Here is a 22,879-nt window from a genome sequence, read left to right on the forward strand (position 1 = left end):
TCCGGGCTTTCTTCGGAATTTAGGGGTGTTCCCGAGGCTTCGGGGTGGTTTAGAGTGGCTAGAGAAGGAGTAGAGAGTGAATAAGAGGTGTAAAATGGCAAAAGAATCGAGCTGTCCTCGCAGCCTTTATATAGCCCGGAGGCCTCCCATTACGCGGGGCGTAATAACACGCGTCAGACTTTTGGATACGTGGCTCGGACGTGTTTGCTTAAGTAAATACCTGTCATTGTGCAAAGGAAGGGCGACTTGGCCGGCTCCTGACCTTGTTTCCGAGTACACTAAGCGTACTCTTCCGGTCCAGCCTCGTAATTTGTGCCATAAACTTCAAATTTTCATATATTTCGCATATGAGCTCCGTTTTTGATGTTCTTTATATCCGTGCGTAGGTGAGATTATACTCTACAACTTTCGTTTAGACTCCGTTGGCTAATTTTGATTGATTTTTAATATTATATTTTTAACAGGCCGGGACAGGATAAATCCGTTAAAAATCATAACTTCTTCATCCGACGTCCGTTTTCGTCTGTCTTTTTACCGTTGAACTATTATTGATGAGATCTTCGATTCTCGTTTAGGTTATGTCGGCTAAAAATCGCTCGATCTATATTTCAAATTTCGGACTATGTACTGCTATGTCGAATCTTAGAAAAATCATAACTTCTTCATACGAAGTCAGATTTGTACGTTCTTTTTATGGATACTATCGGTTTAACATATACTAAAACTTTCATTTAGATACTTAAGGCTAAAAAGCATTTTATTGAAAACTCACTTTTTACGCTACACAGTGTTTTGCCGGTTTTGTCGCGGATCTTCGATAGGTCATAACTTCTTCGTTATAGCTCAGATTTCGATGTTCTTTATATTTTCGGAAACCTTTTTACGAACTCTACCACTTTATTCATTCAAATCAAGTTTATTTAACATTTTATTTTTAAGGTTTATTTTCTTTATTACTTTAAAATGAGTTACAATTTGACCTAAACTATTATATTCACTTAAAATATCAGGTTGTTACAATTACGGAAGAAACTGATGTCGAGAACACCCTCCTTTTCTTCTATCTATCGATTGATGCACATCCGATCCCTTCCCCTCGCCCACTTAATCACGGGAGGCTGGAAGAACATAACCTAATCTTAGAGAATGACGTCCCAATTCATCGGCCGGCCATCCATCCTTAGGTTGCAACCCTTGGATCGATCAACACGTTCGCTTCCGACGTGAGTCCCTCGACTTAATTAGCACTACTTGAACAAGTTCTTCGACACCTTAAGATCAACTAGCTCGTACAAATATGGACCCTTCATATCCAAACTGTCATTGCCACTAAGGCCCGAACAGATACCAGACTCATCTTTATCTAGGACAACCATAACCTAAAGACCGATAGATATAGGAACACTGCAATGAATCATGGAGCCAAACCATGCTATTTATCCTCAACCAGCTCCTTAGAATCCCTGTGATTTTCCTCAATTTGAGTACGGATCCTGTTCTTATAGTAGTATGGGCCCAATACTACCTTCCACACTTATCCATACTTTCCTCGATAATCATCCTGAATTCTCTAAGTCACTTCCTATGACCATCCTCATAGATCCTTGCGCTAAACAATGTTCTAAGGCACTTCCTAGGCTCTCCTAGGATTCCACATCCCATATAAGAACGTTCTAACACCATTCCTAATCTACTACGAACCCTACCTTACACCGCTCTCAACTACAAAGGAAACTCCTACCAATGTCGATTAACTATCTTACGAATAAAATTACATGCAACAAGGTTTAAATCGACTGAAATATTCTGCTCTACAATGGTTAGACTCAAACAAGAACTGCGCAGTAGAGCCAGATTGAACCTTATAAAACTACTTAATCCCCATGGAATGCAACCTAACATATTCGCTTAGTAGTGAATTGACATCAATATATGCCTGACATAGCACAAAACAAGCAACATTCGAGAATCGAAACTAATAGGAAATAATGCATCATTTAAATCAGACAATCATAACTTGCAATTCCTGAAGATCCTTTGCCTACTCACTAACATGCATCATTTCCTATTCTCATAACAAGCATAAAGGCATCTCTCCAAATCATGCATTCTAACATGTAACCCTGAGCAAACCCTTATTCTAATTTCTATCATGCATATCATACCATAACACATGTAACATATCAACACGTATGGGTATTTTGGGAATCACTTACTTGAGCTCCGCTGATTGCACGTACCACACCCCCTTTTCTTTGTAAAACCCTTTTAGAAAAAATCATTTTCCTTTTAAAGATTCTATCAATTCCTCAGTTTGATTTTAAACACACCCGAGGATGTGTCTGAATCCCTCAAACCAAGGATCTGATACCAACTTGTAATGTCCCAAAAATACTAAGTAAAAATTTCATTTAAATAATTTCAAAATCATTCATTCATTTGATCCAAAATACAATAAGAGTGAATGTATTCTCAAAACATTAGAGTAAATATTCAATGTGGAATAAATCTTCAGAGGAGATGTAGTGCGATCAAGTCTGGCCCTTCCTTTAGAAACCTAAAGTACCTAAAAACATTTTAAACATAAACCGTAAGCAAAAAGATTAGTGAGTTCCCTAAAATACCCAGTAAAACAATACATTCACATCGGGCCCACAACCACAAAGACTAGATTGCCCTCGGGCCCACAGCCTAAGACTGGATTACTCCCAATCCCACATCATATGACTGGATTGCTCCCGGGTTTGTTGGCTCACATCATAAAGCAGTACAGCCTCAACCCAACCATATTATGCACTAAACAGTAACAAGCAAACATAGGTAATTATAACAGATCTACCAGTCTAACAGAACACTACAATATAACAAAATCCTACACACAATGACACATATTGTATTACAAGGTATAGTGAGAAAACTCACTTAGCATAACCGGAGAAGCACAACAACACTCTAACTCCTTGTATTGATCAATCCCTCGAACCGAATAACACCTAGAACAGATAAATCCTCAATTAACACCCAAATAATCCAAGTTTGACCCAAAGTCAAATTGGTCAAAAGTCAATAGTCAAAGGTCCACAAAGTCAACGGTTAACTTAGTCAAAGTCAACGCCACGTCGTGGGCCCTACTTGGCCACGTCGTGGGAAATCCAAGTCAAACACTCAACATGCAGGACATTGCCACGTCGTGGGCCCTCCTTCGCCATGTCATGGCAATACCAAGACAATACAATCGGGGTTCCAAAATTCACCACGTCGTGGCTATCCATTGGTGTAACGCCCGTAGATCCGAGCTAGTCAATTTAGAGACGATAAGCATCAAAAATGACTTTTTGATGGAAGTTTATTTATAATGAATAATCTTAACCAAGTTGAATTATATGTCACAAGGTTTCCGAAAATATAAAGAATGCTGAAATCCGAGTTATAACGGAGAAGTTATGACCTGTCGAAGATTCGCGACAGAACCGGCACGACACAGCGCGACGTGAATGGTGAATTTACGTTAGAGCAATATTTGGCCTTAGTGATCTAAATGAAAGTCGTAGAATACATTAAACCGAGAGCGTGCATAAAAAGAACGTCTAAATCTGACTTCGTATGAGGAAGTTATGATTTTTCGAAATTTCGGCTTAGCAGTGTACAGCCCGAAGTTTGAATATGAGATCGAGTGATATTTAGCCGAAACAATCTAAACGAGAATTGAAGATCTCATCGTTAGTAGTCCAACGGAAAAAAGACAAACGAAAACGGACATCAGATGAAGAAGTTATGAATTTATAACAGAGTTTTCCTGTCCCGGCCTACTAAAAATATTACAATAAAAAATAAAGTCAAAATTAGCCAACAGAGTCTAAACGAAAGTTGTAGAGCTTAGTCTCACCTACGCGTGGATATAAAGAACGTTGAAAACGGAGCTCGTATGTGAAAGTTATGAATTTTTGAAGATCGTGGCACGCATACCAAAGCTTATCCGAAGGAGTCGCTGATCCTATCCGAACTACGCCCAGCGTACACCGAAGCGTGACCCGCCTCGCACTCGAGTGCTCTGATGACGCATGCAGTGACGTTTCCGAAGCGCTACGCCCCGCATAGCTGAGCATTATGCCCAGCGTAATGCAAGGCTTCTGCCCCTATATAAAGGATGCAAGGGCAGCCGGCCATTTTGCTCCTTTTCTCTTCTCTCTCTCCCGTTTTGCATCGTTTTGCGTGCAACTTTTACCCCGAAGCCCCGGTATCATTCTCGAGCCCCGAAGCAAGTCCCGAAGCCCCAAAGATCTCGAGAAGCAAAGTTTCTGAGCCGAGACTCTGCCCGCGTAAAGCTCGGTTTTGGAGAAAACGTCCCGGTTTTATCGGAAAATATTATTTTAAGAGACGAGGTGCTGTCTGATCATCGTGTTATCAAGTGAGTGTGTAGTTACTTTCTTCTACCGCATAGATATGAAGTATTTGCTATGAAATACATGCTATGTGTTTATACGTTGTTTGTTTACTTGAGATGGTTGTTGAATAAATGTTTTATACAGGTTTTTAAATGATTTAAACTATATATATGTAATTTATATCTACAAATATGTTGGGTAGAACATGGGTAGATGAAATAGTTGGTGTGTGAGGAAAGATTAGTTTAAGGATGAGACGAAAGATGATATAGATCATGAGATGAGGGTGACAGGTGAAAAATGAGTGAAACCTTTACCCAAACGATGGCCCCCGTCATTCAGCAGAGTAGGGATGACAACCACAGACTATTCTAGACAGTCATGTGGAACACTAGCAAGCTCGCAACTTGTAGGTGTTGTGGACTTGATGTTCACCGGTGTACTCTAAAAACCCTGGCAGCTATAGATTTAGTGCCTTATAATAAAACGATGGTAGCTATGGATTTAGTACCGTATAGATGAACCTTGGTATCTATGGATTTAGTACCGTATAGATGAACCTTGGTAGCTATGGATTTAGTATTGTATGGATGAACCTTGGTAGCTATGGATTTAGTATTGCGTAGATGAACCTCGGGCAGCAATGGACTTTGTGCCAATTCCTTAGGTCAATCCTTAGGAACGAACGAATGAATGATAGTGGATTCTTAAGGTAAGAACTTAAGAAATAAAGAAGATAATGGGGATGGGTAATTGGATTGTTTGTTTGATGATTAAATATAAAAATTATATTATTGTGGGTTGAAAACCCTATATGCTCACCAGGCACCCAAGCCTGACCCACTCAGTTTTCTTTGCATTACAGGTAATGGCAAAAGAGTATAAGTTGGTGGACTTGACGAGAGATTTTGGATTATAGGCCATTAGATATAAATAAATGTTGTAAGGCCTATATGGTACTGTTTATGCTTTTGGTCTGTATCGGAACATGACATCCCGAGATTTTATTATTTAATGAAAAGTACATTCTCTTTGAGAAATGTTTTGATAAATTTTTATAGGATCTTATTTGGGAACAAATTCCGCAACGGTTTTCTTTAAACGATTACTCTGATTTTAAAATAAAGCATAAACAAACCGGTCTTTTATGGCCGTGATTTTGGGGATGTCACAATTGGCCACATCGTGGTCACTGACATAATGTTATTTCTTCTCATTAAGAACTTAATCCCTACAGACCAAGGTTCATACTCTCATGTCTACTTCTTCTCATTGACTTAATGCATAAAGTTTCCAACTTTATCCATTAAGACCTCATCCCTAAGCAAGGTCTTAAACCGTAAGTCCAAATATCAGAAATCCTTCATAAAGCATGCATGACTCTAAGGACAAGATCAAGCTTCCAACTTCCAACAAGAAAAGGTCCATAAGACAATCCTTAATGCTTAAAAGGGGCTGGAGTCATCTCAACTCCAATCACACCACCAAAAAGGGACCAAAAGCATAAAAAAGGACCATAAGCTAGATTTAACAAACTAGAAGTAAAGGTTGAAGCTTTATACTCATAATAGTTCAGAAACTTGAAGAAGATGATGGGTTTAGGCTTGCAGATTCGGGCTAGTCAACTTAGAGATAATAAGCATCAAAAATGACTTTTTAATAGAAGATTATTTAGAATAAATAATCTTAACCAAGTTATAGTATATTTCACAAGGGTTCCGTACATATAAAGAACGCCGAAATCCGAGCTATAACGAAGAAGTTACGACCTGTCGAAGTTTTACGGCAAAACCGGCACGGCACCGGGAATCGTAAAAAGTGAATTTTTGATAAACTACTTTTTATCCTTATAGATCTAAATGAAAGTTGTAGTATACGTTAAACTTAGAACATACATAAAAAGAACGCCTAAATCTGACTTCGTATGAGGAAGTTATGATTTTTCTAAGATTTGGCATAGCAGTGCACAGTCCGGAATTCGAATTTTAGATCGAGCGATTTTTGGCCAACGCAACCTAAATGAGAGTTGAATATTTCATTAATAGGAGCTCAACGATAAAAACACAGACAAAAACAGAGTCCGTATGTAGAAGTTATGAATTGTACATGGTCATTTAACAGTGTAATCTTCTCATACTGTTAAATTTAAAATCGGCCGAGAACTAAAATCGGCCGAGAACTAGCCGACGGAGTCAAAATGAGAGTTGTAGATTTTGTCAATACCTACACGTGGATATAAAGAACGTCAAAAAAGGAGCTCGTATGCGAAAGTTACGGGGTTTAGAAGTCAGGAATGTGCTGTTGCGAAGGGGGTGACGTGGCGCGATCTGAGCCATTGCTTTCTCCCCAAGTCTTGCCACCAGATGGTGACATGTGGCACCCAACTCGACGAGTTGGAGGCCCAACTCGACGATTCAGCTGTATTTCAGCCAATAAATACCATGCGAGAGTGCCTTCATTCTTCACACCAAAACCCACTTTTCTCTCTCTCTCTCTCTCTCTCTCTCTCTCTACACACACTCTCTAAACCCCCAAAAACCCTCCTAAAGCCCTAGCAGCCTCAAGGCACTAGAGGAAATCCCCGGAGCGCCCGAAGGCTCCGAGAAGAAGAGCTTTCGGCTCAGAAACTCTGCTTCAGCGAATCCCGGTTTTTAGCAAAACCCGCTGTAAGTGAGATACGCCTACCCTAATTTAAATATAGCTTATATTTAAATATAATATCGTTATTATGAACCTATATATAAGATTTATCAGTGACTCAAAGTCGTTATACTGATTGATCTACTTAAGGGAATGATGTCTAGGCTGTGATTTAGTGAGGTGTTTAAAGTGGGATTTCCAAACAGTATACTTCGTATACCAAACGGACCCTACCTCCGATATGATCCTACCTGGTTGTTCCTTACTTGATAGATCATGAAAGTAGACTCTGAGTTAATGACGAATCTAGACTAATAATTAGTCGCAATAAATATTAGATTAAAATTTAGTGATAATAATGTTAGGTTTCGTCGGAGGAAATTAGAATCGTTAGAAGCGAAGCGCTGCCCGAGTTTGGAATCATCACTTTAACAAGTGAGTACATAGTTACTTTCATCTTACACATAGATATGAAGTATTTTATATAAATTATATGCTATGTGTGCATATAACCTGTATACTTGCTATCTATTTTGGATGAACGATTTTATACATGTTTTAAATTTAAACTGTATATGTAATTTATATCTACGAATATGTTGGGTAAAACATGGGTAGATGAATGATGAGAGATGAAAGATGATATGAGTGAACATTGGCAGCTATAGACTTAGTGCCTAATAAATAACATTGGCAGCTATGGACTTAGTGCCTGTTAGATAAATGATGGTAGCTATGGACTTAATACCTATTAGATAAACGTTGGTAGCTATGGACTTAGTACCCAATGAATGTAGCTATGGAATTAGTGCTTTACGAACGAGCATTGGCAGCTATGGATTTAGTGTCTGTTGTATAAACTCTGGCGACTATTGACTTAGTGCCTATTGTGTAAACCCTGGCGACGATGGACTTCGGAATGAATGAACGAGTAATAGCTGATGCTTAGGGTAGATCCTTAAGAGTAAAGGAGATAATTAGGATGGGTAAATGGGTTGATTGTTCGATGTTCAAACATAATAATTACATTATTGTGGGTTGAAAACCCTATGTACTCACCAGGTTTCCCAAACTGACCCACTCAAGCTTATTTGTATCACAGGTGTCGATATGAAGCTGCTTTACACTGAGAGATTTAAAAGAGATATAGATCACTAGTGTAAATGAATGTAAGTTATGTTTATGCTTATGTTTATGTATTGACGACGACATCCCAAATGTTTTAAATGAATAAAATACATTTCTTCAGAAATGCTTTGATAAAGTATTTATCATGTATTTTCTGGGAACAAATTCCGCAACATTTTTATTAAAAGGGTACTCTGATTTTTATAAAGCATAAACAAAATCAGTCTTTTTTGGCCGTGAAAATGGGGATGTCACAGTTGGTATCAGAGCATTAGTTTAAGCGAACTAAGAATAAGGATTTATTTCTAGACTTAAACTTAGAATGCTAAGCGATGATCGTGAGGAGTGTGTCTAATATATTTTAGGAAGTACACCTGAATAGACACAAGCACTAGCTTAATTAGGGAAGATGCCTAAAATGCTTTTATGTGCTAAATGAATTGTGATGCTTTATGCCATCGTTTGATCGGATCTATGGTCTGTTGCCGACCGGATCTGGAAACTTTATGTGTTCAAATTTCTAAACGTTGAATTACGGTATTAGAACTGGCATGTAACTTTTCGGAGTAATAAGGAGGAATACACGTCTAAATCTTCTCTATCTATATTCTCGTCTCGATACACTGAATGCATGCTTCCGTGAACATAACTTCTTGGTGAAGACTTGTAGTGAATTGAATAAATGGAAGAAGTGAGAAGGCTTACGATAGTGAATGATACCTATCAGAAGATATCGTAAGAGTGGTATCTTGCTTTTAGAATACATCTGATAAAATAATGTTACGTATAGAGGAGTATGGTACGTACGAATGTAAACATTTGATTGGCGGGATGATAGAACGATTGGTGTAATTCCTAAAGTTGTCCTATCGTCTGGAGTTTCCATCACCAACCAAGATGAAGCAGAATTGTTGTTGAAGATATGCATGGAAGAAGTCCTAGTAGAGTCTAGGGAAAATTATATGATTGTTTGGACACATTTGTATGTGTTAATTTTTTTTTGTGATAATGACATGGAGAACTGCGAGACAATACTTGGGATAAGTATGAGTAGGTGTGAAAGGTAGTAGAGGCCTATACTACCGGAAGCATATGACTCACACTTGGATCAGGGAAAGTCACAAGGTTACCAAGAAGCTAGTAATTGATTCCGTTTTGTTCATGTATGTCATTACCATAGTTTCGGTAATGACTAAGAAGATTGTTGTTATTCCGACCCTAGTGGTCATATCATATCGAGTCCGGCCAAGATAAGTATGTTACGTGGTTCAGAGAACCAAGTTTGATGTAGCATCTGACTTAAGCCAGAAGATTGAGGTGAAAAATAATCAAAGCGATTGCGATTGTTGTTAAAGTAAGAAACTTATATCTAGAAATTCTACATGCTAAAAGGTGATTATATCACATTAGAACATGAAGGAAGGTATATTCCATTCTGGAATTTGACTTTTAGAGACCTGAGTCTAAGTGTTGCGTCATACGATGAGAGGTCATTAGAACATGACCCATTGGTCTGTCATGATAATCAAAATAAAGAAATTCTCTTAAGTAAAGTCTGTTTAAAAAGGAGCAGGAGTCTCCAATAAGTATTGAGTTTGTAACTCGAAGGTTACAAAATAGTATGAAGAGCGGGTGCAAGATGATATAGATGCAGAAATCTGAACAACAAGAGAAAAAAATCATTATGTTATCAGTTTGTTTACTTTTCTATCTATAATTAGTCAAATTTTTGGTCTCCTGCATGTTTTTTTTAATATTTGGGATTAAACCCTTTATGATTATCTAATATTTATGAAACCCTAGTTTTAATGACTGATTGATATTTAGTTATTGAGAGTTGTTTAATTTATTATGTTAATAATCAATTAAAGACCCATGTGTATTATTATTGATTTTGTTATGTTTATGTAACTGAGTACATGATTTATGATTAGGTTTAGATTATGTATCTTGAATCAACTAGTTAGTTAACAACTGAGAGATCATAACTTAACCAGTTGAGGCGTAGAAAAATTTGACTAGTGGAGTCGTCTCAAGGTTAAACATAATTGAATTGAGTTAATGTTCGTGATTGATCTAATAACTTGGAAAATTTGAGAAGCTGCCACTAACCCTGGGATTGATCACACCTATTGATTCATTACATAATATGAATGAATAGATTGAGTCTAAGGGAGCTATCCTTGCCGGTAGACAACTTAGAATCATAGAATTAGTTACTTGACCATCTGATCTAATCAATTTAGGAATTAGTGAACAACAGACCAATATTCATTGCATACAATAGAAATCAGCAATTGAACTAGGATGGACTAAATACAAGTATGAGTACCTTCAAATTATGTTATCTATACAGTTAGCCATGGTTGATAAGATTCGTTGTTATTCGAGTATTTATTTGCTTATTTGCATGTTTACTAGTTTATTTGAGTGACATATATAACCCCCTTATTATGTTTTCTTTGAGATTGATTAACAAGATGATACTAATATGTTAGTACACTTTTATTCCCCATGTGTTCGACATCCTTACTTACCTAAGCTATGTTGTCATTGATCGGGTCCACTGCTTGGTGTAGATAGACAATTTGGTTTGTTAGGAATTACACATGTAAAACTAGATTTGCATTTTCAAGTCTATATCTTTTATTTCATAAATTTTTGGCTCCATTATCAGTTGGAATGGTTTTCAAGTTATCTCAAGTTTATAGACTATCTTTTACAAATCATTCACATTGTTTGTATAATGTTTCATGAGATTGTTTTGACTTATTTAAAGAGTAAATTACATAAATGGTCCATGTGCTTTGGTTAGATTCATAGTTTTGGTCCCTAAGTTTAAAAATTGATAGGTTGCATCCCTGTGGTTTATGAATATTGCAGTTTTGGTCCTTGCTTCATATAAAAAGACTAACTTACCCTTCCTTTTTCTTTTTCATTTTCTTTTAACAATTTATTATTATTATTATTATTATTATTATTATTATTATTATTATATAACAATTTTGTTTGTTCTTTATTTTAATAGAATTTGTATAGATTTCTTATAAAATTATTTTTATTTTTTAAATTAATTATATAAATTATATATATATATATATATATATATATATATATATAATTTATACTATTAATTTAAAAAATAAAAATAGTTTTATAAGAAATCTATACAAATTCTATTAAAATAAAGAACAAACAAAATTGTTATATAATAATAATAATAATAATAATAATAATAATAATAATAAATTGTTAAAAGAAAATGAAAAAGGAAGGGTAAGTTAGTCTTTTTATATGAACCAAGGACCAAAACTGTAATATTCATAAACCATAGGGATGTAACCTATCAATTTTTTAAACTTAGGGACCAAAACTGCAAATCTTACTAAAACATAGGGACCATTTCTGTAATTTACTCCTTATTTAAATGAAGAACATCTTAAATGTTTCCTATTTAAAAGCAAGTCATGAAATCTATGAATTAGTATTGTAACAATAATTCAACGTTGATTCGAATACATCCAAAAGGGTTTGGATGAATGTATTTATGAAATCATCTCCTTGGACATATAAATGAGAAATACATTACCAAGTATCCATTTAGATAGGATTTTGAAAATCATTTGACCACAAGTCTTATGACAAATTCAAATCTTGTTTATCAAGATATATTATTAATATATCACTTGGTGATGTGAATATTTGTTGGAGTTAGTTTACACTAATGGGTCATTCAGATTAACCACAATACATGGTAAGACCAACTTCGATGCCTTCAAAAGGTGTGGAAATATTTATCTAAATAAACATAAGTCTGGAACCTTTCAGGTGTCCAGAGCTCTCATAAAACAAAGTTAATTGGGCAATATGATGAGACACTCATATCCAATAGGGATGACGAGCATCTTAGTAAAAACTTTAACGATCATTTAAGGAATTGTGAAACAGTTTCACGAAGTGTCTCCACCCATAATATTGCCACAAATAGTATAGTTGGCTAGAGAAACAATTCATTGTTTGATTTGGTGCTTGATGAATCGTACTATGCTTACAAACAGTTCATGGATTGTACGATGAATAGTGTTACAAGAAGTCCTTTGGTCTTGTACCAAATAAGAAGGTTTATGAAACACTATCCGAGATGTGGAGTGAGGTTCATTTCTCACTAGCACATATAAAAGTGTATGATTATGAGGCTTGTGCTCACCGTGAAGCGCTCGTCAATCTAGAACCTAGAATAAAGATGTGTTATCTCATTGAATATTCCAACAAGCCTTTTAGATAGTTGTTTAACGAACCCTATGAGAACAAAGTGTTTGTTGCTCAAAGGCCAGTCTTTCGAGACAGGGAGTTGATATCCAAAAGGGCTATTGATCTTGATAAGCTTCAAGACTCAACCAACGAAGAACCTTAAGTTGGCCCTAACATTTAATTTGAGGTTAAAAGACCTATTGAGGAAACTAACATACCTCCACCACTTCCTTATAGATTTGATAGAGGACGTCATACACCTAGTTATATAGATACTATATTACTGAGGTAAATGGGTCACTGGTAGATAACAATCATAGTATAACAAATATCGAAAGCTATGACAGACCCTAAAGGCTGCAAGATGGAAGGATGTCGTGGAGAGCAGGATTCAGTCCATGTATGTTTGAAACGTGGTTGATCAAACACTTGGCATTAAAACCGTTATGTGTAAGTAGATCTTCAAGAATAGACAAACATGGATAGGAAATAACACATATTTAAACCAAGATAGGTTGTGGAGGATGTTAAGCTTATGAAGTTTATTTATGGACTAAAACAAACATCTCGTAATTAGAATCTTGAGTAAATTACACGATTCGTCCCTTGTCCAAGTGCCAAAAAGCACGTTCGGTCCCTATTTTCAAAAATTAACTCGGACTGTCCTTCGTTTGGTTTAAAATTGCACGTATCATCCCTGCTTAACATAAAATGACTATGTTGCCCTTCCCCCATTTCTTTTTTGATTTCTTTTTAGTTTGTTTATTATATGTAATATAAAAAATAAATAAATAAAAGAAATGTGGACCACCCCTCAAGCCCTTCTCCTCCACCGTCATGAACCCTCTTTATCACATGTCATCTACGTTGCTGACCAAAATTGTGACATCCTCATTTTCACGGCCAGAAAAGACCGATTTGTTTATGCTTTATTTTGAAAATCAGAGTAACCTTTTAAAGAAAAGTGTTGCGGAATTTGTTCCCAGAAAAACATGATAAATACGTTATCAAGCATTTCCGAAGAAATGTGTTTTATTCATTTTTAAAACATTGGGATGTCATCGTCAATACAGAAACAGAAGCATAAACAGAACTTACATTCATTATCACTAGTGATTTACATCTCCTTAATCTCTCATTGTAATGTAACTTCATATAGACACCTGTGATACAAATAAACTGAGTGGGACTGGTTGGGAAACCTGGTGAGTACATAGGGTTTTCAACCATCAATAATATAATTATTATGTTTAAACATCAAACAATCAACCCAATTACCCATCCCCGTTATCTTCTTTACTCTTAAGGATCTACCCTAAGAATCAGTTATTCCTCGTTCATTCATTCCTAAGGATCATCCTAAGGAATCGGCACGAAGTCCATCGTTGCCACGGTTTACACAACAGGCACTAAGTCTGCATAGTCGCCAGGGTTTAGGCGCCAAGTCTGCATGGTCGCCAGGGTTTAGGCACCAAGTCTGCATGATCGCCAAGGTTTAGACACCAAGTCTGCATGATCGCCAGGGTTTAGAGTACACCGGGTGAACACATCGTTCACAACACCTACAGGTTGCGAGCCTGCTAGTGTTCCACTGGACTGTCTAGAATAGTCCGTGGTTGGCATCCATACTCTGCTAGATGACGGGGCCACGCTTGGGTAAAAGGCTTCTCTCATTGTTCACCTCTCACCCTTATCTCATGGTCTATATCACCTCTTATCTCAACATTCAATTCATATTTCATCTACCCATGTTTTACCTAACATATTTTGTAGATATAAAATACATATACATTTTAAATCATTTAAAACATGTATAAAATCTTTCATTCAGCATAGACAGCAAGTATTCAGACAATATGCACACATAGCACGTAATTTATATTAAAATACTTCATATCTATGTGTAAGATGAAAGTAACTATGCACTCACTTGTTAAAGTGATGATTCCAAACTAGGGCAGCGCTTCGCTTCTAACGATTCTATTTTCCTCCGACGAAACCTAGTATTATTACCATTAGATTTTAGTCTAATATTTACCGTGACTAATTATTAGTCTTAGCATTATTATTATTATTATATAAGCGTTTAAACAATATTTTCCAACCACTATGTACAGACAGGGGCCAGACATAAAACACCGGAGGGCAGGACCATTTTGGCATATAGCACTTCTGAAATCCAACAACCCTATGCGACCCTTTAAACCAGATTCCACGTACCGCGAGTAGTTAAAAATATATTATAACGAAACTTATATAAGTCATAATAATAGCCCAAATACTCATTATAAGATCCTAATAACATTACTATGTTGAAACATAAGCTATACTAAAGATAGGTTAGGCATAGCTTACTTACAGCGGGTTTTCTCAAAAACCGGGCGTCGCCGGAGCAGCGTTCCCGAGCCGAAAGGCTCTTTTCTCGGGGCTTCGGGAGCCTCGGGGCTTCCTTCGGGTGCTAGGGGGTTTACCTAGGCTTAGGAGGGGGTTTGGGGGCTAGAGAGAGAGTTTAGAGAGAGAGAGAAGAAGAAGAAGAAGAAGTTGGAATGGTGTGAAGAATGAGGGAACTCGTCACCTCTATTTATAGGCTGGAAAACAGCTCTACTCGTCGAGTAGGAGGACCTACTCGTCGAGTCCATGCCACATGTCACCTTCTGGTGGCTAGCCTTGGGGAGAAAGCTTTGGCCCATATTCAGCCACGTCACCCGATTTCGCACAGCACCCTGCCGGCTTCTAAACCCCGTAACTTTCGCATACGAGCTCCGTTTTCGACGTTCTTTATATCCACGCGTAGGTAAAAACAAGATCTACAACTTTCATTTAGACTCTATCGGCCAACTCTCGACCGATCTTAAATTTAACAGTAGGAGGAGATTAGACTGTTAAATGACCACGAAGAATTCGTAACTCCTTCATACGGACTCCGTTTTCGTCTGTCTTTTTATTGTTGAGTTCCTATTAATGAGATATTCAACTCTCATTTAGGTTGCGTAGGCCAAAAACTGCTCGAACTAAAATTCGAGTTTCGGGCCGTGCACTGCTATGCCAAATCTTAAAAAATTCATAACTTCCTCATACGAAGTCAGATTTGGGCGTTCTTTTTTTTGTATGTTCTCGGTTTAACGTATACTACAACTTTTGTTTAGATCACTAAGGCTAAAAAGTCCTCTATCGTAAATTCACTATTTTCGTCTCCCGGTGGAGTGGCGGTTTTGCCGAAAAACTTCGACAGGTCATAACTTCTTCGTTATAACTCGGATTTCGGCGTTCTTTATATGTACGGAACCCTTGAGACATATTCTACAACTTGGTTAAGATTATTTATTCTAAATAATCTTTTGTCTAAAAGTCGTTTTCGACCCCTATTATCTCTAAATTGACTAGCCCGGATCTACGGGCGTTACAAAAATCCAAATGCAAGAATAGTTTTTTGAAAATCAATTGCACAAATCTTAACCCATATTGTAAAATCTGATACTAAAAATACACAAAAATCTGAAAAATGAACAAAAGCGATTTTGAAATTCATTTCAATAATTGATTGAACAAAAATCCCCACAATCCGTTTTCAAGAACTTGAGTTCCAGAAATTGTTAACAGATCTGAAGCTCCTACCTCATCCCTTAACATTCCGTAAATAGTTTGCAGATCTTGAAATCCCAACTCCGGCCAGATGCAAAAATTATGATAGGTGTTGTTCGATGTTGTTCCAGAAATTGTGGTGGTTGGTTATATGTGGTCCAGATTTCCCAGAAGTCATGGACGACACTGGTGAGGTAAGAACCCCAACAACGTGGCCAACGCCGTCTACTTGCCTCCTTGACGCCGATGACAACCCAAGCACCACTGTCCAACAAACACCCCCGGCCACTAGTCACGTATGACAAACACCACCAATCACCTCTAAAATAAAGTTGCAATAAAACCCTTACCTCAATTTAAATCCAAATCCTACAAAAACCTGCAAAATCGAAGCTCTTGAGCACCAGCAAAATTATCGATGGTGGAGTAGATGAAATGATGAAGGTGGCGACCGCAGATCTACATCGTTCTCTTCGTCTCTCTCGTCTACATTGTGTGCAGGTGGCGACGACATCGTGATCTTCATCTCTCTCGCCCTCTATGTTTGTAGCTCTGACAGTTAGAGAAGATGAACTGATGAAAAGTCTGGGTTAGAGCAAGATCTTAAAGGTTTCTGGTAGTAGGCCTCAATTTTATTTTATTTTTCAATTGTTAATAATATAAAAAAATTAAAAATAAATCAAAATAAAATAGATAAGGGTAAATTTGTCTTTTTAGGTCTGATTAATGAAACCAGGGACGAAACGTGCAACTTTTAAACACATTAGGGATGGTCCGAGTTAATTTTTGAAAATAGGGACTGGACGTGCCTTTTGGCACCTACACAAGGAACGATTCGTGTACTTTACTCTAGAATCTTTGTTTCAATAAGAGAATTCAAAAGTTTGAATTTCGAGAAACAAATATAAATCAAAGGGGTGAGGCTATTTGCAATTGGACCCACCTATTTTTTTTTTAAGTATCTAAAATTTCTATAAAAAAAATTTTAATGACCTACCTTTAAAAAAAATTAGAACCTACCTTCTCTATAAAATCGTTGAATTTGTATAGAAATTTTCTATAGCAAAATTAGTTAACCATGTAGTTTTCTATTCTAGACTCGCTATATATATTTGTCAAAGGCTCTGGTTTTTAATGAATTGTCACAAAAATAAACAAGTAAATAAAAAAATCCAAATGATTTGTATTTCATATGAAAAAGCCATATCGATAGTTAAGATGTTCGTTAGTCTTAATAAAAAAATCGAAATTTTATATTCTTAACTTATCAAACAAATACGTTATTATCTTTTAGCAATAAAAGATAATTCACCAGAATTGAATGATTAAGAGTTGAGGGTCTAAAATGGAAATTACACAGAACAAAAGGGTCTGCATTAAAATTTCAAAACATTCTTGGATTTCAACGGCTACGGAGGGGGAGGGGGAGGAAGAAAAGGTATGCGGGACAGGTGGATGATCACCGGAGACTCGGATATGTATGGCGAACTGAACAAAAATCAAAAAATTCACGAAATTAGGGTTTTGAATTTTGCGAGGAAGAAGAAGAAGAAGAAGAAGAAGAAAGATGACGCTCTTGAAAGGAGCATGGGTAGGTGGAGTAAGATTCGGCGTAGGTGGCGGTGGCGGTGTCGGTGGGATGGGGGATGATTCCAGCGAGTTCGATTCCATTTCGAGAGACGAACATCTCTCCTCCGTCCACAGCATCCGTAGCGGTATTCTCCCCTCGCTCGGTTCTCAATCTACTCGGAGCGTCAAGCTTCGCCCCTTCACCATCAACCCTTTACATCATCGTTACAGGTTTCTAATCGTTGTTTGATTGTCAATTTGGTTCCTAATTTATGATTTTTTAACCATTCCATGTACAATGGAGCTGATTAGGTTTGATTTTATGCAGACTTTGGCAGGTATTTCTAGTTGTGCTTGTGTTTTACACAGCCTGGGTTTCTCCATTTGAGTTTGGATTTCTGGATTCACCTGCGCGTGTTCTCTCTATCGCTGATAATGTAGTCAATGCTTTCTTTGCCTTTGACATTGGTTTAACCTTCTTTGTCGCCTACCTGGATAAAATTAGCTACCTTCTTATTGATGATCGTAATCGTATTGCTTGGAGATATTTAACAACATGGTTCGTGTTTGATGTCATTTCCTCCATTCCTTCTGAAATTGGTAGGAAAATGTTTCCTAGTTCCCTCCATCCTTATGGCTACTTCAATATGCTTAGACTTTGGCGTCTTCGAAGAGTTGGTGATCTATTTGGAAGGTAAACTTATAAAAATCTTTGAAGTAAATCACTAAAACTCTAAATCCACAATATAAACTTATATTCAACACTAAATCAGGTTGGAGAAAGATCGAAATTTCAACTATTTCTGGGTTCGAGTTGCAAGGCTTGTTTGTGTGAGTATCTTTATGATTCCCATTCTTTGTACACACAATGCATTGAACAAAATTGTTCTGAATGAAGATCTTGATTATGTCATTGTAGGTAACACTGTTTTCAGTTCACTTATCTGCGTGTTGTTTGTATCTTATTGCACACCGTTATGAGGATCAGTCTGCTACATGGTTGGCTCTTGATGCGAGTGCTGCTAGAGAAAGCATACCAAGACTTTATGTAAGAGCAATTTATTGGAGTACAACCACATTGACTACTACTGGTTATGGTGATATTCATGCTGTGAATTGGAAGGAAATGTTGTTTTCCACTTGCTTTATGTTGTTCAATATGGGGTTGAGTGCATATCTCCTTGGAAACATGACAACTTTAATTGTTGAAAGGACTGGTCGAACAAGGAGGTTTGTAAGTGATTTTCCCTCATATATGTTATCTTTTTTTGTATCACTTGTTCAATTTTATTTGTGGGAAAATAACTTTTTTTTTTATGTATTTATGTATATGTAGAGAGAGACGATTCAAGCGGCATCAGGGTTTGCACAAAGGAACCATTTGCCTCCACGTTTGCAAGATCAGATGCTTGCTCATTTATGTCTGAAATACCGAGCTGACTCAGAATGGTTGCAACAACAAGAAATTATTGATTTGCTTCCAAAAGCTATTCAATCGAGTATTTCAAATTTTCTATTTTATGGGCTTGTTGATCAAGTGTACTTGTTTAATGGTGTGTCAAATGACACGCTGTTTCAACTGGTAAGGGCTATTATAGTATTATGGTGTTTTCTCTTATTGTTCATGTTAATTTTACCACTTGAATAACTATATAACTTGTTTCCTTTTTTTAACCTTGTAGGTATCAGAGATGAGAGCCGAGTATTTTCCACCCAAAGAAGATGTGATCTTGCAAAATGAAGCTCCAACAGATTTCTACATTTTGGTATCTGGTGCTGTGGTAATAATATCAAGCTCTTCTCCATATATCATAGCATTGTACTTTGAAAAGTCAACCCTATATTCCAATATTGTTTTTTAAATTAAATAGCTTTTGAATTGGACTTTTGACGCAGGAGATAATCTCTCGGAGATTTGGAGTTGAACAGGTACTTTACCAAAATGAAAATTATACCCTTTTAAACTATGATTTTTTTATTTTTCTTTCTAAAATGAAAAATAAAATTACTGTTTGTAGGTTGTTAGAGAGTTAAAAGCTGGGGAGGTGTGTGGTGAAATAGGTGTGCTTTGTTATAGGCCACAAGTATTTACAGTTAGAACAAAACGATTGAGCCAGCTGTTAAGATTGAATCGCACTCAATTTCGCAACATTATCCAGTCAAATGTTGCAGATGGGACAATAATTATTAACAATCTTCTTCAGGTATCTTTTGTAAGAAATAAAGAAAAAAGAGTAGTAAATTACATTTTTGGTTCTTGAGTTTAGCTAATGTTTTCGCTTCAGTTTCATTCCTTTTATAACATATTTTGCTTCATCAAACGTTTTTTTTAATTTTTTTTGGGATATGGAAATGATGCAGCATTTGAAAGAAAAATCAGACCCAATAATGGAAGCAGTATTGGCAGATATAGAAAATATGTTGTCTCAAGGAAGAATGGATGTGCCTTTAAGTTTATGTTTTGCAGTTTCAAGAGGTGATGATGTTTTGTTACATAAATTGCTTAGACGAGGTGGCCTTGATGCAAATGAGGTCGACCATGCTGGACGCACAGTTCTTGTAAGCTAACCACATTTTGATAATTTATTCCTTTTTTGCCCTTGGTAAGAATTAATTAAGCTAAATAAAATATTCTTTTTTCGGTTATTATTATTTTTATAGAATCTTGCAGCCGCTAGTGGAAGTTTGGAATGTGTGCTTTTACTCTTGGATTATGGAGCAGATCCAAATAGAAGAGGTATTGAACTTGTGAATTTGCATTTTTTGTTGAATCTAATCCATTTATGTAAAAATGGGTCAAATTGGGTTGTATTTATTGTTAAGGGGTTAAATGAGTAAAGTTAAAAAAAAATAGCCAAAAAGAGAATGGTTCAATTTCTGCCATTATAATGCTAAGAACACCCTTAATCAAGCTAAATAAACACAAGAATTGCAACCCCAAAATGAGGAACAGTCTGTATCATCGTACTTTCTTTTATTTAAAATATTTTGTCGTAACAAACGTACTTGTATTTATTTTTGTTTTATAGCATCTTACTTTCTTTTCTATATACTATAGCATCGTAATTTCTATTTTTTCTTATTAAGGCATTGTACTTCCAAAACTCTACCAAATTGTAGCATTGTATTTTCAAATTTTTTTGCGGTGAATTAAAGCGTGAGAGGGAGTAAATAAATAATAAAGTAGATACAAATGTAAGGAGGTACATATTGTATGCAAAGTTAAAAAGAAACTAGAACCTATACTACCTCGGTTTTAACTTTTAAGCCTTCACACATATCAAAAGTAGAATAAAATAATTAAAAGAAATGAAAGTAGGTTGCTATTAATAGTATATTCTTGCAGATACCGATGGAAACGTTCCCCTATGGAGTGCGATAGTAGGGCGAAACGAATCCGTGATAAAACTACTCGTAGACAACGGTGCAAACCTAAGCAACGGTGACGTAGGCGAATTCGCTTCATTTGCCGTGGAACAAAACAGCATCGAAATGCTACAAGACATAATCAAACACGGCGGTGACATCACGGTTAGAAACAGTATGGGGACCACCGCGCTCCACAAGGCCATATCCGAAGAGAAAACGTCTGTAGTCGAGTTTTTAATCAATCACGGATGCAACATCGACATGCCGGATGTCCACGGGTGGACCCCGCGTGACTTGGCACATCATCAAGCACATGAAGATATTTTGGATATGTTTAGGAAAAGACCCTCGCCTAAGGAGAAGCCACGGAGGAGAAAAACCAAACTTGATGGTGCGTCGTATCTTAAGAAGTACCAAAGTGAGCCGCGGATGCTGCATTTGCCTACGGAGTTGCCGAGGCTTTCGTCTGCGGGCGTGCAAGAGAGTAGGAAACGGCCCGATGATTTTAGTAATTCGCTTTTTGGGATCGTTTCGTCTGCTAGTCGGAAACAAAGTGCAGGTATTTATTCGATAAATTCCGGAAAGAATATGATTCCTTCCATTTTGTTAATTTTCATTCTAATCATGGAGTGGATAAAATAAATGCAAATAATATAAGTCATTTATATTTGTGTAATTTTATTGACTATCTTTTCGATGATTTTAGTTAAACTATAATTTTTATTTTATAAAATTAACAACACAATATATTTTCTTATTATTTAACATTATGTAGGTGATATAAGTTTTATACCGGCACCACTACCTCCCGGAGGCGATAAAATTGCTAGAGTGACAATTAGTTGTCCGGAGGCAAATGAACAAGTAGGGAAACTTATACGCCTTCCCGGATCTCTTCAAGACATACTTAATATCGGTGCCCAAAAATTTTCCATTACTCCTACAAAAGTTCTAAATAAAGATGGAGTTCAAATTGAAGATATACAGCTCATTAGAGATGGTGATCATCTTGTCCTTAAAACTTGATAGCTATGTATCAAGTTTCCAAGTTGTAACTAGTTAGGAATGTGTACAAGTATGCAGCCTTCCTTCCTTCCTTGTGTGTATGTCTGACCCATGGTAAGAGTTGAATGCTATATTCTCTTTGTTTTTTTGTAGTTTTTATGTAAAAACTATGAAAGATCATATGGGAGACATATGAACAAGATCAAAGGGATAAACACTTTAGATAAAGGTATGGATTTGTTAAAAGTATAGATGAAGATTCTTGATGAAGAAAGTTAGTGTATAATATTAGTGATCATTTGTAAATGTCATTAGAGAAGGGACTTTGGGTAAGCATGTCCAACCTACTCCTTATAGACAAAATATGCCCCACAATGTAAATCCTTTAAAAATATGATTATCTTTTTTAATTTTTTTTCAAGAAACATCTGATATACTTTTCCACAATGTATTTGGTGATTACTTATCATGGTTTTAAGATGCAACAATTATACCCCAAATCCTATAAGATCGTGGGAGAGGTAGGGTGTAGACAATCTTAGGGCTGTTTTTTTTCCCTTAAAGTCTGTACAAATAAAGCAGTTAAATGGATAATGAATTTTAGTTGTGTATTTAAATGTTTGTGTGTGTGTGTGTGAACTAAATAAGAACATGATTGTGTATATTTAACCCTTCTGCTTAGAAGTGTTGTTAAAAATTATAATGCTTTATATGTGATTTTGAAAAACGTTAATTTAATTTAGATAAAGTTTTGCGATTGGTCCAAAACTTGTGTCGTGAGTACAAATATCAAAACTGTAACGAGCTTGGTTTCTATAGATTGCTTGTTTGGTCCGTGTGCTTGATTGCTTTTGATATTGGCCGCTAGGACGCCCCACATGCCCCTCATGTGAGGGTATTTGTGTCTTTTCATTTGTCCTGTCATTCTAATCATAGTTATGAAGAGTATC

At 36.4% G+C, this 22,879-nt stretch overlaps 1 protein-coding gene across 1 annotated transcript; it reads left to right on the plus strand.

The window, feature by feature from the left end:
• The first annotated feature begins 17,423 nt into the window (after nucleotides 1-17,423).
• Nucleotides 17,424-22,294, plus strand: LOC145115071 (potassium channel AKT1-like). The gene is made up of 12 exons (XM_079051238.1): nucleotides 17,424-17,786; nucleotides 17,884-18,249; nucleotides 18,329-18,386; nucleotides 18,475-18,789; nucleotides 18,892-19,137; nucleotides 19,238-19,336; nucleotides 19,452-19,484; nucleotides 19,574-19,759; nucleotides 19,917-20,114; nucleotides 20,217-20,292; nucleotides 20,902-21,483; nucleotides 21,700-22,294. Exons 1-12 carry the CDS (start codon nucleotides 17,554-17,556, stop codon nucleotides 21,948-21,950), a joined length of 2,643 nt encoding a protein of 880 aa, XP_078907364.1. The 5' UTR covers nucleotides 17,424-17,553; the 3' UTR covers nucleotides 21,951-22,294.
• The last annotated feature ends 585 nt before the right edge of the window (nucleotides 22,295-22,879 follow it).

This window comes from Lactuca virosa, chromosome 5 (assembly GCF_052849685.1).
Source record: "Lactuca virosa cultivar CGN04683 chromosome 5, Lactuca_virosa_CGN04683_v6, whole genome shotgun sequence".
Classification (NCBI taxonomy): Eukaryota; Viridiplantae; Streptophyta; class Magnoliopsida; order Asterales; family Asteraceae; genus Lactuca; species Lactuca virosa.